The 18,376-nt window shown below is 39.9% G+C and overlaps 1 protein-coding gene across 6 annotated transcripts in view; it reads right to left on the bottom strand.

Moving 5' to 3' along the window:
- The window catches only part of KAT2B (lysine acetyltransferase 2B), a 79,603-nt gene that overhangs the window by 13,107 nt on the left and 48,120 nt on the right, over window positions 1-18,376 (bottom strand). For all 6 annotated transcript variants that reach the window (XM_075586921.1, XM_075586924.1, XM_075586926.1 and 3 more), the window contains 12 exons: window positions 17,197-17,286; window positions 14,963-15,144; window positions 13,899-14,090; window positions 12,788-12,894; window positions 11,400-11,525; window positions 10,049-10,185; window positions 9,158-9,366; window positions 6,075-6,201; window positions 4,587-4,697; window positions 3,642-3,785; window positions 2,028-2,142; window positions 1,047-1,083 (listed from right to left, as the gene is read on the bottom strand). In XM_075586921.1, the coding sequence (XP_075443036.1) occupies window positions 1,047-1,083; window positions 2,028-2,142; window positions 3,642-3,785; window positions 4,587-4,697; window positions 6,075-6,201; window positions 9,158-9,366; window positions 10,049-10,185; window positions 11,400-11,525; window positions 12,788-12,894; window positions 13,899-14,090; window positions 14,963-15,144; window positions 17,197-17,286 (1,577 nt within the window). The remainder of the gene's footprint in view (window positions 1-1,046; window positions 1,084-2,027; window positions 2,143-3,641; window positions 3,786-4,586; window positions 4,698-6,074; window positions 6,202-9,157; window positions 9,367-10,048; window positions 10,186-11,399; window positions 11,526-12,787; window positions 12,895-13,898; window positions 14,091-14,962; window positions 15,145-17,196; window positions 17,287-18,376) is intronic.

Here is an 18,376-nt window from a genome sequence, read left to right as displayed (position 1 = left end):
TACCTCGTCATGTCTCTTTATTTCCACCCCCCACCTTATGCTTTTCTCTCTTTTTCCCCAGTGTATTTCTCAAACCCCTTCATGTCATTCCATCTTTCCCCCTAGCGTCACTCTCTGTTGTCCCCTCCTCTCATGTGTTTCTCAGTTTCTATCTCTTTCCACAATGTCTCTCTTTTCTCCCCCCCCTCCCTTAAATTTCTCTTATTTTCCCCTTTATGTGATGCTCTTTAACCTTCATGTTTCTCTTTTTCGCCCATGTCTTTCTCTCTCCTTTCCCCTTGCATTTCTCGCTTCCTCTCCCTCCGCTCCCCTCAGCATGTCTCTCTTGCCTCTTTCCCCCAGCATCTTTCTCCTCTCCCTCTCAAGCATCCCTCCCTCTTTCCCCCAGCATGCTTTTCTCCTCTCCCCTCAATCCCCTCAATGTTTCTTTTCTCACACATGCTTTTCCCTCTTATGTATTTCTCTTTCAAACTTAATTTTCTTGTTTCGTTTTTCCCTCTTTCTTTCCCGTTCATGTCCGTCTTTTTCGCCCACACTGCTCTTCTCTGCTCTCCCTCGGGCCCCACCCATTGCCTGAGGCTCTACCCACTCAGTGTGAGGAGGGGATTTTCCCTCTCTTTACTTCCTGCATCTCAGGGGTCCCTGCAGATAACGGACATGCGGGAAGGAAGGGAGCTGGGGACCCTAAACAGCAGTACCAGCTGCTCCTCCCCCCCGCCCCCCCCCCCTGGTTGGCGGCCCTGGTTAAGTACCCCCACTATTTCATTTTAAATTGCATGAAAATATATTACTTACAGCACCAAATCAAGAATGAACATCCCTGAATATTTTAATTGTATAAAAAGTGTTGTTTTATGTCAGTACTAAATAATTTTAATAGAATTTATGATGAGTTGTGTCCATTTATTTTTTTCTCCATTTATCCTTGCGAGTGTGGAATTTTCAAACACTTAAAATATACAAAATATCTGAGGGCTATTACAGCAAGCAATATATACATTTGATATGAAAGCCTGTATATAATCTCTAATAGAATTATAACTTACCCTCTTTCTTTTATGCTTGGCTTCCACCCTGTCTCTCCTGGAAAACAATGCAAATGATACATATAAACATGTGAGCTAGCACACCGTGCCCTAGGGACCTGCAACATTGCACAGCATTGCAGGTCAAGGCAGCACAGAAGGGATTCAAAAGTTTTTGTAGTATGACATACGACAGGTGCACTGCAATCCTGCAAAAGGGGCAGGCAATGCACTGAATAGCATGTTACACATAACAGATTCTTCCTGCTGCCACGCCTCACACATGGTGCCCAATGCCACGTGTCAGACATGGTACCCACTACTACGCCTCACACATGGTGCCCAAAACCACGTGTCAGACATGGTGCCCACTACCACGCATCACACGGTGCCCACATCTCCAACCCATCTTTTTTCTGTGTACTGTAAGCACGATGAATTTACTATGATCAGAAAACAAATCATTGGCTGGCAGTTGCTCCACTTTGTCCAAATGAACGTGTAAGAGAGTTACAAATAAACCTTTGTGAAGATCAGCTTATTGGTGTAAAACAGAGGGCAAAGGTCAAGGTTCTGCTAACTAGTTACAATGTATCTTTCTGTAGTTGAAGACGTAGGCCTAGTTCATGGTGCAGGCGTGCACGTGGGACGGAGCGTAGGGCCTCTCGCGCGCGCCTGTCAGCAACGATCTGTGGACTACAGATCCTCGCAACGGGGGGAGACATGAGGGAGGTGTGGCCGATGACGTCATGGAGCTGCTTCACCCTCATTGGGCGAACAGTTCACGTGATCCGGCCATCGCGTGACAAAATCAAATAATTTTGTTGTGCAAAAAATCGGCCGCCCCATCACGCTCCATCACCAGCGCACTATGTCCATCCTCATTGAGGAAAGGCCTTTTGTTCGCACCACGCGCGTGCGTTCGCGCTCAGCATGGACGCGGCCGTATAAAACTACAGGCTTGACTTTGTGCAAACAAATGTTTTAAAAAGCAATACATACTAATCCCAGGAATGCTTTCAATGGGAATCTGTCGTACTCCGTCTTTAAAGCAGGAAAGTCCTGGGTACACCTTTCGTATCTGTGCTTGTTTCCTCTCAATCAGTTTTTTGATAATCTGTAATGGTACATTTTATTATTGCATTAATTATACATGTACATCACAGTATTTGTTACTCTAATAAACAAGCCAGGCAAATAATAAGAGTTGTGCACAGCGTACAGAGAACAGTGGTAGCGGATTCCCAAAATTAACAGTGCCATGTTACTTATCGTACAATGTAATAATGTGCTGTGATGTAACAATACCAGTTTATTTTCACGTGCATTCCACAAATCACGCAAAGCTCTCCACACCTGAAATTAAAATATATAGGGAGGTGTACATTTCTCGACTGTCCTGTTTAAAGATGATCATGGTGACATTTTGGAATTGGACATGTATCAACACAGTATTGTAACATTGCAATACACATGTCCCCATCCATTACTCTGTTTCTTATTCTAATGACATTATCCGAATCCACAGAACGACTGTATCATGGACCAATAGAAATAATCGTATTACTTACAACCACATCATCGCCTTCCATATGCACTGAAACGTGTCAATTACCGAATGTTTAAATAGTTCAAGTATTATTGGCAAAGCTGTGTCGATGATGACTGTAGTTGCTCCACAGCACACCGCTCAGTGTATGATCATTAGTGCATTGCATTACATTGAAGTTATTAGTTAATGTAGCAACATGAGTTTATTTTTAACGAAATAACAAAACTGATTTTTAAGATGGTAATCCCATTTTATGCTTCAGTTATCATCATAAGCCATGACAGAAATGATGATGGCATCTGAATTTTCTTTATGTTATAATAACTTTTAATTACCATTTGTTGAATACGCGTATTCACTATGGGTTTGCTGGTTTGATTTACAAAGGGCTGCATTCATTAACATTTCCCAGCTGTTTAATTACCAGGCTAATCAATGACTTCTATTTTATGCCGGGTTGATTTAAATGGCTAGCCATGAAATCAGCATTGCCACTTACTCTGCCATACTTACATAAGCGATTCAGTGGGTCGCTCAATTAAAGCCATGAATCACCCCACTCTGACTCCTAGAACAACCCCCCTCTCTAAATCAGGGGGTACACAATTGATTGTGCGCTCCCTTAAATGTATGGAAGATTTAAAATAACTTACATTTACAGCATATCTTGAAATCATTTTATACTGCTATAAAGAGTACATTTTGTCCCTTAAATATAATTTTATGACTCTCGGATTATAGTTATTACAAGTATACTATTTTCTGGTGTGATACAGATATTGTATTCAAATGTTCCATGTTTACAGAATATTATGCCCAAAGTAACCAGTTATTTTTAGTACTGCTACTTCTGTACAACTAATAATGTCTTTATCATGAACAAAAAGAAAAACAAAGGCACTACCACAATGCAACCATTCTTACAGTATTTATAGATGATTTAAACATTACATACACGTTTCATGTTCCAAGAGCTACAATCTGCCAGTGAAAATATTAGAAAACTTATATTAAAAATGTATGGCGGTGGCGTGAAAATGTCTTGGAAAAATATTCTACATTACCTCTTTCTGTTTCTTGATGATAACAGAAAATTCAGTGTAAGGAATCCTGGGATTTAATTCACACCCCATTAAGGTAGCTCCTTCATAGTCCTTGATGTACCCAACATACCTCGCCTTAGGTACTTTTATATCTTTTGAGAAACCCTACCGACAGAAGATATTTAGAAAATATATTGTTACTGAGCGACTCCTAGATCATTTATGGTTTCTTCACTAGCCCCTTTGCAATTACACAGGCCCAGAACATTTTAGATAAAAGAATACACATCTGTAACCATCTCCCTGCATGGCCACATTACCGTACAGGTAGTCCTCGCTATGCAACGTTTCCATACACAACGAATCGTATATCCAACACTTTACAATGTAACCCTACCGGCCGGTTTTCGACGCCTGAATGCGTTATCCAACTCTAACCGCCACTGATTAACATGGGACTCGCTTTACAACGGTTTCACAATCCAACGCTACTTCCAGAACGGATTCCGTTGGATAACCGAGGACTGCCTGTACATTGTTACTGAAGATCCTCTGATGGCAGTAACACCCAAAAGAAAAATCAAAGACAAAACCCTAACTGGATCTATGGGAGTGGTCAAGGGAAATTTAGAGCAAAACGTATACAAATTGTATCATTTTCATGCTGTGTCTAAACATCATTGTATCAAGGTTTTGGTTCCAAGTTGCGCGCTACAGTATGTGTATCCATTTGTGATTTATTGGGAATCAATAGAAGGAGTTACATTATGTACAGCTTATAATGAGGTATATGAAGCGCTGCATCGCCTTTTCTCATTTGTTATCTTGTATTAGTGTCAAAATGATGGAGCAAATACTCAAACATAGTCTGAGATTTACAAAAAATGATAAAAAAAAGGAAAATGCCACTCACACCAAGTGTTTGTATTTCATTCTGCCAAGTAAAAGTTGCATTCAGTTATTTACCTGTTTCTTGAAATAGCCGATTGCATATTCATCTGCATAGGTTAGAAAATTCAGAACATTATGCTTAATGTGGTACTCCTTCAGGTGATTCATCAAATGAGTTCCATAACCCTGCAGAGAAAGTACATGTGAAATGGACTGGAACACGCCTTTGTAAATCCTGAAAACATGAACACAACACGAGCAACAATAACAACAACAATCACCAAAATCTGCCTTTCCGTGCCTTTTTGTCCTCTAAAAGAATTGATATATTGTACATTCAGTGGTTAAAGTGTGATGGCGGTACTCTTTTTGCAGAATCCTGATTTTTTTCTAAAAATCTATTTTGCAAATGTGGCCTTGCTATTCTATCCTTAATGCATAAACGTCCGATCTTTTCTTCATCATTTGATTCTCCAACAAACACTGGAAACAACTAAGTTTCTCTTTAATTCAAAAGTAACGTGCTCTCCTGGATTTATTCACAGAACCACTACTTTTACAGTTTTCCATAATAAAATGGTGTGTCTGTAATTATTACCACAAACCCTTGCTTTTAAATTGCACTGCTTGTAGTCCCAAATCACGTTTTCTTGCATTTGTTCTTTAATTAGTTGGTACACGCACACATTGTTTTAATAAGAGAGGAGCAGTGGCTCTCTGAGTAAAGACACTGACTGTAAATACTGGCACAGCGTTTGAATCAGGGGAAACTGGTTACATTTCCGATGTCAGCTCCTTGTGACCTTGGGGAAGTCACTTTATCTCACTGTGCCTCAGGCACCAAAATCATAGATTGTAAGCTCCACGGGGCAGGGACTGTGTCTGTAACATTCCTATGTGCTGCATATTGCGCACTATATTGTAATTGTGAAGCGCTTTGAGTCCCATTGGGAGAAAATCACGATTTGAAATAAAGGTATTATTATTAATAAATAACATAGAAGCAGCTAAATTTACTTATTTGATGGTGGCAGAGGCTTTGATGGTTTATCCTTGAAATGTAACTGAGCAAGAATTACTGCGATCTTTTTGTTTTAACTGACTCCCAAAAGGACTTACAAATAAATATTTATCCACTGTGGTTTTAAATCAACAGAGATCAAGGTCATTACATCAATGTTAAGCCACTACAAGGCAAGTGACATCCAAATCCTTCAGGTTACATGATATCGCATAACGTGGTGATATTATTCTACACCTATATTTCAACTGCTTCCAAAACAGCTGGAAACCTGGAAATGTTTGGAATAAAGTTATATATGGTTAGGGATATGTTTTATTTGTTACTGACCTCATTTTACTTGTCTCTATTTTTATTCTTTTAATACGAATATTAAGCAACACAGAGGTGATCTCCTTCTGCACTGTATGTATTCAAATTCACTATCTATTCACAATAAAACAAAGTGAACCACTTATCCATTTGCTTTAAAAAAGACTTATTTTACAATGCAGAATTTATGGACATTTTTGTAGTCATCTTGTTGATAAAAGATCTCTCACCTTCACTTGCTCATTTGAGGTCACGGCACAGAAGACTATCTCAGTAAAGCCTTGGCTTGGAAACATTCGGAAACAGATCCCCCCGATTACACGTCCATCCTTGATTAAAGCTAGGGTTTTGTGTTTTCTAAAGAGACAATTGTTGTTATAAGTGTTAGTTTGCAAATAATAAAATATTTAGCATTTACATACACCTTGCAATGTTCAAGTGCTTTACAATTACACTGTACAGAGACAGCAAATTGTAGCACTCTATGGAGCCTATTCACTAAACTTTGGTAAGTTCAGTGCAACATCGAACGTGTTCGCATGTTCCTACCTCACGGTATGACATTTGTGAAAAAAACGGTATTCACCAAGAAGAATCGCACTACTTTGTATTTGCTGAACAGGGGAGGAGGGGAGAGGGGGAGAGGAACGTCTTCCTAACATATTAGGTATCGCCAGTTGTATATATATCCCCTTAAACTTCTCTTCAAATAAATTAGGGAAACATGCCTGTGCTGAAAAATTAAAACACCTGAGGTACTATGGTGGATATGCTAATGTCTATACAAAGTATATTTAAGTGAGTCACACATCTTAAAATATATCCTTAAGACCAATCAGTTTAAAGACACTTGTAATGTACAGTAGGGGGTAGCAGTGTCAGACCCAACAGAACAAGAACCCACAACTTCTGCTATTCAGGACAGCAGCTCTAACATTGATCTAATCCAGATGCTGGGAAATGATGTTTGCACAGCATTGAGTTCTACTATTCACACTTGTAGCCCCCTCCCCCTAGCTTCCTTTAAATCAGCAAAACAAGGTGAAATTTTATATGTATTTTTCTACATAAATCAGTTTTGTAGTATTAGATAATAGTGAGCTTTTTTTTATTGAACTCTTAATGCCGTTTTAAAGCATCCTTTGATTTCTATAGCAGGGTTTAGCCAATTTTGCAAGCAGTACAAGATCTTTGCAACGCTTTGTGATGATTTGTTGCCAATGTTCCCAGCAGTTTGAGCTGTAAACTGTAACAATAGATAATGCTACTGTATAAGGATACAGTGTAGCTGCTAAGTTACACTGACTGAAGGATTGATTTAAACTAAAGGCGGCCAATATGTTAGGCTCCCAATCGGGATTGTTGCAGAATTATAACAGGAGCACCAAACGATTGCCAATGTACATTGTCACTTGGTTTACATATAAAAATAAGACGCCTGAGAGATGTGTGACAGTGGAACTTCCCAGCACCTAGGTTAGTTCAATGCTAAAGCTGCTGTCCTGAATAGCAGAAGTTATGGGTTCTAATCCTGTTGTGTCTGACACTGGTACCCCCTACTGCAGGGGTGCGCAAAGTTTTCCCTCTGCGCCCCCTTGCCGGCACTCCCCCCTGCACGCACCCCCCTCTTTCCTTGCCTCCGGCGTTTGACATCACAACATCATATGACGCCATGGCAACGCGAAGTCATATGACCCCGTGGCGTCATTTGAAGCCGCCGGAGATAAGGTAAGGAACCTTACTGAGACCTCACGCGCTAATTTAAATACATTTTTAAAGACATTTCTAATGTATTATAATGTAATGTGATTTTCTGTTCCTATAGCAACCATTTACAAAGTCACATCCCCTTCCTCTTCTGAAACAGGCTCTGGCACACCCCTTTTTGAGCCCTGCCCTCTCTCAAGCAGTGAACCAATTGTATCTAGTGACTGCCTGGTCACATGATCTTCCACATAGAACTTTGCATGGGTCCTCTTCTGCTGCACTGTAGCCATTTAGTGAACCCCGCAGCGATATCTTCGCTGATCGATCACAGGGAACGGATTGATCAGCATTTTTCAGCACAGGTATATCACCCTAATTTATTTGCAGGGAGGTTTGAGGGGACATACTGTATATACAGTCGTCCTCGAAATCGCAATTCCTATCTCGCCACCTTTTACGTAGTGGGGGGGGGGAAGCAAATGTTTAACCTGCGATTTTCATCTCGGAGCTTTATGAATAGTGTCTGTAATTACTGGCAAAAAATGTGAGTTTCAACCTTTTCTGAGCTACCGCACGGCTTGTCAGCGCAAGAGTGATAACGCTTGTTAAAAAGCCGTTTTCAAGCGATTTTGACTCCACATGCAAAATTGCTTGTAAAGTGCACTTAGCAAATGTTAAGTGACTTATCAAAGTTTAGTGAATAGGCCCCTATGACTCCATTCAAGGCATACTAATATTATTACTTCCCATCAGCTAAGGCAGGAGTTGCCAACTCCAGTTCTCAAGGGCCACCAACAGGTGAGGATTTAAAGGATATCCCTCTTTCAGCACAGGTGGCTCAATCAGTGGCTCAATAGCTGACTGAGCCACCTGTGCTGAAGCAGATATATCCTTAAAACCTGACGTGTTGGTGGCCCTTGAAAACCAGAGTTGGCCATCCCTGAGCAAAGGCATTTAGGAGATGAAATGATTCACCTCATATAATTTGAAGTGGTGAGTGTATGTAGCGGAGGCTGGAATTGAACCCACATGCATACCAAAAATCAACATGTTGTGGGTGGGGAGCAGAAAGACATGATAACTATAAGTCTTCCAACCAAAAGAGGAAAGCTGGGAACTATGTTATTTTCTTCTGAAGTGTCTATAGAAATATCTTAACCATAAAGGCAAAATCATATTAAATCTGAGCTTTGGACCAGAAGAACAAGCATCTCCTCTGCAGTTTATACATATTCAGTTAACCCAGTTGCCTCTTTAACCTATTAAATGACATTCTGAAACCGAATCTTTGAACGTGAGCCATTTAACAACGCAGAATCTCCAGAAAAAGATATAGAAAATCAAAAATCCCTTTAAAAAAATGATATTTGTCTGTTGCATTCTAAATAGATATGGTAAAAAAAAAGGGACAAAGCACAGCGCAACCATATTAAAAGTGGCCAAACGTTTATGTTTTTGCCAGAAGATATCTATGGCAGGCTTCAGCTATAAAAAGAAGAGAGAATCGTTGTCAAAAACAATATTCCGTTTATATAAACGATTAGCATTTTGAAGACACGTGAAGAAGACCGATTATTTAATTCCAAAGAATAGATAAGGAACTCACGGGTCAAAGACAAGGCGAGTAATATACTCCTTAGGCATTCTGGGTAGCTGATGGGAGAAAACATTTTGTAGACCAACAAGCCACATCATGATCTTCTTGTTTGGCTTCTGGTTTAGAGAATTCCCGACCACATGGAACTCAATGACTCCCCTGCGCTCCTCCAGTCTGGCTGCCTCATCCCTTGCTGAAATTGCAGACAAGAAGCTTGTCTTACAAACAAAAGAGAAACAGAAAAAAAAAACATAGGGTGAGGCAATAAGGAGATCTCTTTGGGTTAGAATATGTTTTTATAGATCAAGACTGCATCTTCATTTAATGACTAATGTGTTGTTCTATGCTTGTTAATTTAACATATCATGCAATTTCAGCCAGATTTATTTTTTATTTAAAAGAAGAAGAAAAAACTCAATGGTAAAGTGATGTACTGAAGCATACTAAAGGTTTCTATTCATTTATTTTTTGTTGCATCAGTCATTTGTGATTTTGTGATATTTGAAAACAATAAATATTCACTTGAGAAATCCATTGGCTGCTGTATGATTTGAAATTGTATTTGTGTCTTTTAAATATATATCTCTAGTATTCAACTGTCCCGTAAAGAGCAGTGGTACTATTAAAAGCGAGTTCCATATGAACAAATCCTTTAATGTCTGAGCCCCAAATTCCACTACAACTATATTGTGTATCGGTATATGGTGCCTTCGGATATGGGAGAAGACACAAAGCTATTTTTAAAGTGAAGTATATAGGAAATTTATGGGAGACCTGATGTGTAAGGATTGATTTTCAACATCAAATAAACACTCCTGCATATTCGAATGACAGTCTCCTATTTTTGTTATTTAGCTATCTCTTTTATTATGTTACGACAAGTAGGTGCTCTAGATTTACCTCTGGACCCAGCATGGCAGCAGGGTCTGTAATTGTGGACATCACCTCATTGATCAGTTCAATAGGAATGTCTCCTACAACCCTCGGCCTCTTCAACTCTTCCCCAGTTAATGGTTCACAGCTTTTCCTCTTGTCTCCTGCAATATTACATATTTAAAAAAAATAAGATGTAGAGCATATCATTATCTAAAATACTATATTAATTAACAGGCAAGAAATAAATATGTGTGTACATAGAGATAGGTATACAGAGTGTGTGTCTGTGTGTGCGTCTGTCTATGTGCATGCCTTTGTGTGTGTGTGTGTGTATGTGTCTGTCTGAGTGCATATGTGTATGTGTCTGCCAGTGTGTGTGTGTGTGTGTGTGTGTGTGTGTGTGTGTGTGTGTGTGTGTGTGTGTGTGTGTGTGTGTGTGTGTGTGTGTGTGTGTGTGTGTGTCTGTCAGTGTGTGTCTTTCTGTGTCTGTCTGTGTGTTTGTCTGTCTGTGTGTTTGTCTGTCTATGGGTCCGATTCACTAAGCAGTGATAAGTGCTTTTAAGTGAGATCAATGCCTTTATAGCATAATACTGCCTCCTGTGAGATTCACAAAGCAGTGATAAGTGCTTTTAAGTGAGATAAAAAGCCATTAAAGCACAATACTGCACTGTTATCACTGCTTTGTGAATCTCACAGCAGGCAGTATCACGCTATAAAGACATTTATCTCACTTAAAAGCACTTATCCCTGCTATTTGCATAGCCCCCAGAAAACCCACTTATCACTGCTTAGTTAATTGACCCCTATGGCTCTAACTTTCTGTGTCTATGTGTGTGTGTCTGTGTGTCTGTGTGTCTGTGTGTCTGTGTGTCTGTGTGTGTGTGTGTGTGTGTGTGTGTGTGTGTGTGTGTGTGTGTGTGTGTGTGTGTGTCTGTGTGTGTGTGTGTGTGTCTGTGTGTATGTGTTTGTCTGTGTATGTGTATGTGTCTGCCAGTGTATATGTGTGTGTGTGTGTGTGTGTATATGTGTGTGTGTGTGTGTGTGTGTGTGTGTCTGTCAGTGTGTCTTTCTGTGTTTGTCTATGTGCATGTCTTTGTGTGTGTGTATGTGTCTGTCTGTGTGTGTGTGTGTGTATGTGTCTGTCTGTGTGCGTGTGTCTGTCTGTCTGTGTGTGTGTCTGTCTCTGTCGATATACTGTATCTACATAATAAAAATAATTGAACCTATTGCAATATATATAGAGACAGAGCAGCAGATGTACAGCACAGTGTGTGTCATTACTGAAACACTTCCAACATTTTATTGTGGCTGTAGTTAACCAACAATGAATCTATGACTAGATTATGTTAACATATATTTACCTATTAACACTTACCTAGGTTTGTTTCAAGGGCACAAGCCGGTTTAGCAGATGGACTTAAACTTCCGCTGCTGGTCTGCTCTAGAGATGAGGGACTGGCAGCATAGGCAACAGCCCGTGCCACAGGAGGGGCGCTGATTACTAAAATCACACAGGGAACACAGAGTAAAGTGCAGTGAGCTCACATTGTCCACAGAATTCATGTAGCACTAGAGATAACTGCCTAGCACTGCTTATACTTTGCGATACATAGTACATTCTCAGGCATCCAAAATATTAACTTATTTTCGTTACTTATTCTCCTTTAAAACATTGATATACCTCAGAAAGATTAAAAAAAACATTTTTTAAATAGGTTCTTCAAGGCATTTTTGGTTGTTGACCTTGAAAGTACTTGCTCACCACCATACTAACATACACAACCCCTGCAAGCTCTAACCCCAACATCCACCACACCATAGCATACATATATATATTTGCGTCAAAAGCAGTGCTATTGGGTGTTACCAAATGTATACAACAGAAGACACAAATTCCCAATGCTACATCCAATATGACAAAAAAATACATAGTTAAATACTTAACTGCTTGTCTTCTCATAAATAAAGATCATTTAGTTTAACTCTTTGGCCAAAGCATTATAAGCCTGCAGCCACTTCACATCACGACCACTTTGCAGGTCCTAACACTACCTGTGAAAATTCTCATATACCTCTAATGGAGGGAGAAATGTCTCAATAGACCAGTCTTTTTACAAATAGTGTGGTTCCTCTCAACTCAACTTTTTTGCACGAACATGGTATATTCCCTAAGAGTTCTGGGTCAAAGTATCAGTCAATTTTCAGACCACATGTAGAAGAAAGCAAAGCTAAAGGGTGCATTTCTCCTTGTGTGCTTATTTTTTTTCAAGATTTCTTCACCATTCGGTACAATGTCACTTCTCATTTTTTCTCTACTCACTAATTTATTTTTCTTTCTACCGTTAAAAAATCGAGCCAAAACCCTAAATTGAAGTAGCTCCTTTTGCACCATAAAGTGACATTAGTATATTTTTAAAAGAAAGACACAAGACAGATGAGACAGCTTTCCTAATAGGACCCTATGTAATGTGCATGGAAAACAACAACAGGACTAATAAAAAAACACGTTGCTATAGGCTTCGGGCCTTTTCAATAAAAATTAAAACCACCTAGAAACAAACATTCAAAATAAGTTTGGTGATCTGCTTAAAGGAACATCACACTAAATTTATAGTGAAGATAGGTGATGTTTTGTGGGAAATGCACCTTTGAATGGTAACATACAACCGTCTAAATTTGCAGGAGTCTCTCTGAAGTTCAGGGAGTATATCCAGCTGTGGGGCGCTCTTTGTCATGCTATATATAATACTGCTTCCACGTTACCTGCTTGGATTCCTAGCTCACTAGTTCGGGACGATAATGACATAAAATCCTCATCCCATATCGGGGAATTGTGACTAAAAATCTCTTCCTCCAACATGGACAGGAATCTAAATGGAGAAATAAGAACACGAGAACATAAAATCCAATCATTGTAATAGTGTAGGAAAAGAATATATCATTTGATGAGAATCGCATTTTAATTGACTTAGTATAGTATCTTTTAATACATTTCCTAATAAAATACAGCCAAGAGAGTACTATAGCCCAGACAGAGACTATGATTATGGATTAATTTACATGTAACACTAAGAAGTATAGACAAATTAAAGAGCAGTCCCCAGCACCAAAAAGATGCCCACTGGGGTCATCCAACTGAACACTGCAACGTTCTGTTGGTAGCTAATATAAGGCTGAGCTGGCGGCCATATTGTTTTACCCTGGCAGACATTCTTGACCAGGTAGTTAAAAGCTAAATATCACAGGAACCCTGGAAACACACAACTCAAAATAACATAATAACAACTTTATTTATATAGTTTTTTTCTCTCAATGTGACTCAAAGCACTTCACAATCACACAAAAATAATAATAAAACTATAGTTGAAACCACACACCAGATACAACAAATATAGGATAGACAGAATGCAGAATTAAAAAAAAATAAGTATTAATATTAATAAGATGAGTATTAAATACCACTTAGAGGTATTGCTGGTGCTCCAGCCCTATGGACCGACGGATCACCCCTTAGGCACTTCAGACAGGGTGAGTTCTTTTATCCTTGAGCTCATTCCTCTGTTGCGCTGTTTGTGTGTTTCCTGCTTATTTGGTCCTTATATATGGCTTTATTGTGAGCCCTACACCACTCTTTACACAAATATAGTGCATTCTGGGTGGATTCTCTTTACTGCTTATGGTCCTGGACACTCTAGCTATATTGCTACTATATCCTGCATATTAGAAGCAGCATTGTTGGGATTTGTTTCCCGTTCTCTGCTGTTAAATACAACTAACTATGTTTTTAGTATACTGCTGAAATGTTTTCTTTTGAACCAAAAGCTGAGGACAGAGCGTTATCTGCAAAGTGTGCTTTAGGTGAGGTGCTTCTTACTTTGGGAAATGGGTCAGTATGAGCGTTCGTTTCTCCTGTGGGAGTTTGTCTTTCTCCTGCCTGGCCTGCTCCAGTAACTGCCGTCGCATCACGGTGAACACAGAGCGCAGCAGTGTGCGCCCGAACACCTGGGTTGTTTCATGCCGGTGCAAGCTGTCACAGAACTGGGGGACATTGCAGTAACAGAGCCACCTACATTTCCAACAACAAAAGAAGGGATAAGAAGCCGTTTCAACATCATCTTCTCCAACATCATACGAAGCTACTGTGTTTTCAAAATAAATCCGTCAGTGAAGAGTTTCAAAGTTTCAGTGTGTGGATCTACAGTACGTCTACAAATGTATTGTTCCACTTCCTTTTTACCTTTTCCAAAATATCATTTTTCTCAATGCATTTGTGCTATTCTGTTCCAACAGTGAATATGGCTTTAAAGAGCAATCCATGCTGTTTTTCCCCCTTTCTTTTCATTTTTCTAATACAGGATTGAAGCAGGGAGACTCCGGAGCTGAACCCCATTAATTTCAGCCCCGGGGACCCCCTGCTTCCAGAGATAGTTACCTCCGAAGGGGATGCCGGTATCTCCTGCAGTTTTCTGCAGTTTAAAGCCCCCGTCACATGGGCCAATAGGAAGCCGCACCGGATGACATCACATCTTCCTATTGGCCCACAGGGCCCGGGAGCTTTGAAAAGCAGCCATATAGGGAAACCTGGAGTGACCACCAGGTCCCACTATGGAGATAAGTACCTCCAGAAGCAGCAGGTCCCCCGAGCTGAAATTAATGCCCTGCTTCCATCCTGAAAAACGCCATGGATTGCCTCTTTAATAAAGCATTTCATTGATGCGATGACTATAATTGGTTAGTGTTTCTATACTGAAGTCACAATGTTTTTATACTGTTTTAAATTGTTCATTTTTTTTCTACTAGAAGCCACGAGGAGTATCTACAGAAAAAAACCACATCACATTTGCAATTCTTAGACAATTCTTGAGGCAATAGAGCAAAAAAACAATGATAATGATAAGCACAAGTTAGCTTTGTTCTCATTAAATATGGGATCAGTACCTTGTGTAGTTGACTTTATATCCAGCAATGTCATCATTGGGTGATCTCAATCGTCGCTGGGAAGGAGTTTCTAAGTGCCAGTAGTTGATGTGATTCAGAAACATTTTAGCCAGCTCAATAATGGTCTGTCTTTCTTTAGAAGGTAAGTGGCTAAATTTATATTGCACAAAATTATTTACACCCTTAATGAAGGGAAAGAAAATAACATGTTAAGTGTCCAGAAATAAAAGGAATAAATTGTCCTCACACATCATGTCTATATAGTAATTGCAAATGATCACTTACTCCCTGTCTGTCTCTTCTTTGTAGAATTATGATTTGTGTTGAATCATAATTGCATTTGCTAACTGTCCCTTCCTCTTCGCCCATCACAGCACAAATGACGAAGCCAAATCATTTCCATGAACCCATCCCCAGTTATAGGATGTAATCTTTAATGTAATGAGTGTGTAAAATACCATGCTGACTAAAGCATTTTTCTTCTTCTTTGTTTCTTTATAATGACTCCAACCACATGCAAAAAGAAAAAAGCTCTTGAAGAGATGCAAGGATTTTAACCCCCAGGCCGAGTGACGGTTCTTATCTGACAAATAATAGTGCATCGATATTAGAATGTGTTAGAGCAGTGATTTTCAACCGTGATTCCACGGGCACCCCTCAGGGGTTCCATGCAGTGGTGGAGTTCCCTATAGGCCCGGGCTTATGGCGGTAACATTTTGGAGCGAGTCTTACACCGTCCGTATAAAATACACAACCTTGTGTCCTGTATTGTTTTTTCGCTGAAATATGCCATAAATACAGAACTTTTATTAAGCAATCACCTGGGACTCACATCTTTATACTTCAGAGGCCAGCACGGAATATTACTTTACTTTACCAGGAAAGGAAAAGACTATGTTTTGGAACATATATTATACTGACTCACTATTGTACAGCCCCTTTGTTCTGGCAGTGTAGCTATTATGATTTAGACATGGCAGACTCTTGATTCAGCATTTTGGCTTTTGAAAAAGTACATTTATGTGAATTGGAATGTTAAATGGATAAAACTAGTCAACCAAAAATATTGTTGAAGTGGAAAATAAACTGGAACAAGCACACTGAAAATATCCCAATGGTTTAAGATACTTCAAGGCATATTTTAGAGATATTGGATTATGTAATAAAAAATTATGGAATTGGTCTATGAGGTGAAAAACACTTTTAGTGTATTAACAAAGCCCCATAATATCTTGAAATCAATGTTCCAAATCCTTCCCTTATCTTTCATCAGCATAACTCATTGAGTTTATTTATCATACATTGTCTTTGTGTTACACATTAACTCTTTTGCTGCAACAGGGCCAGCAGAAGGGTTAACATACTGCAATGTGTCACTGGCTCTGATGGCACAACTAACGATAGGGAATATTGTCCATACTGTCCAAGTATATGGACAAACTTACAGATGTAGCAGATGATATTACACCCGTTATCGCAAAATATTGTGTTATTGCTATATACAGAGGCTCTATTGAAACAAATCTAGCCGCAAGCAGTGGCGGATTTATAAATCCGCCGCCCATAGGCACTTAACTTGGTTCTGCCCGGGCCACTGCCTCCTCTTTCGTGCCGACCTCCTCCTTCTTCAGCGTCACAGCGTCACAGCGTCAAATGATGCTGTGATGTCACATGGTAACGTGATGGGGCAGCATCATTTGCTGGGCTAACATGATGCCATGTGACGTCGTAATGCTGAAAGAGGAGGAGAGTGGCACAAAGGAGGAGGTAAGGAGGAGGAGGTAAGAAATGTACAGAGGTCTCACGCTCTCCCCCGGCAATCAATGGGGAAGAGAGCGGGGCCTCTGTATATGAAGGGGGGGGGGGGAGAGAAATTTGCCGCCCCAAATGTTGCCGCCACAGGCCCGGGCCTAATGGGAAATCCTCCACTGGCCACAGGTAACATTGAATGTTTAAACTGAAACAATCCAACAAAGTTGTCCAACTTCACAGAGAAACTATTTTGAACGTTAGTAGGCCATTTTCAGTGGCAAAATCACAAATGTGGTACAAAAAAATGAATTGCCAATGAAAACTATGAACTTTCTTCCCACCAAAAAATGTAAACTAAAACAAAATGGCGATTTCCCCCCCGCCCCCCGAATCTTGGTAATTTTGCCAATTCACAGAAAAAGACAATTCTCCCAGGAAGATGTTACCCCACATGCAGGACAAATGTATGTATTTACTGTTACCTGTTCAATACTGGGCTTCTCAAATGGAGGGCTTTCCAAGGACCCTTCCACCACAGGCTTCCCCATTTGTAAAATACACTTTCTCAAAAGCTGTATGAAAAAAGAGGAAAGTTTTAATGTATCTACTACAAGATACAACAAATGTAAAACTAGCTACAGGTGCGCCGACGAGTATTCTAACACTTGCCTTAAACTTGCCTTGGAAAATCTGGGGCTATAACCAACAAGATCCAGGTACATGCTGTGTACATGCTGCAAACATTTCAGTGACATTTCTGCAGAGACTAATGGCCCATCGGATTAACACAGCAGGGGTCCCATGCAGTCCCATTCAGTTTGAATGGGACTGCCAGGGACCCCTGCTGTTAATCCGATGGGCCATTTGTCTGTCTGCAGAAATGTTGCAGAATGTACCCAGTATGTACCTGGGTCTTGTTGGTGATTGCCCCAGATTGGTTTTTAGAATACTCGTCGGCACTACAGTAAGATGCGCCCCCTGGAAAACGCAAATCACGTACTACACTAATATATAGCTGTGAGCAACTTGGAACTAAAATTGCATTCTTTCTAAATAAACAGCTTTTATAGTCACTAGCTGCATTTTTACACACACGATAACTTAGCTGCACGTTTCAGAGAAATTCATGTTACAGCTTTAAACTCCTCACTGGCTGATGGGTTTGCAGTATTGAGTGAAGAAAGAGAGGTCCATTACAACACTGTGCACTATGTTAAATGTCCAGACATTCAGGCCCATATTTACTATGCTGGGCTATGTCATAAAACACAATTGAGCACCGGAAGACACCTGGCGGCCCATTTAATTGAATAGTAAATATAGCCCTGAGTGTACTGCAAACCCACCTGCGTACGAGGTTAAGGGCGTTTGTGAGAAGGAATGTTGTGCTGCTCATAGTACTTGATGACCCTCCGACAACTACTGAAGATGAGAAGACTATCAAGTAGAGGAAAATCAACTGGGCTTCCCGGGCCTACTGATATTCCCAGTTACATCTACAAATATGTAAGCCACTATTTTATCAACCTCAATCAAAGAACAGTTAAGGTTTTATGGGAAAGATTCCTTGTTATTATCTGTAAGAAAAAAAAAAGATTATAATTCTAAGTGTGATCATTTCAAGGTTGCTAGTAAGATTATACCAAAATGACATCTTGGATG

Source organism: Ascaphus truei, chromosome 2 (assembly GCF_040206685.1).
Source record: "Ascaphus truei isolate aAscTru1 chromosome 2, aAscTru1.hap1, whole genome shotgun sequence".
Taxonomy (NCBI): Eukaryota; Metazoa; Chordata; class Amphibia; order Anura; family Ascaphidae; genus Ascaphus; species Ascaphus truei.
This window is presented reverse-complemented; position numbering and strand designations above follow the sequence as displayed.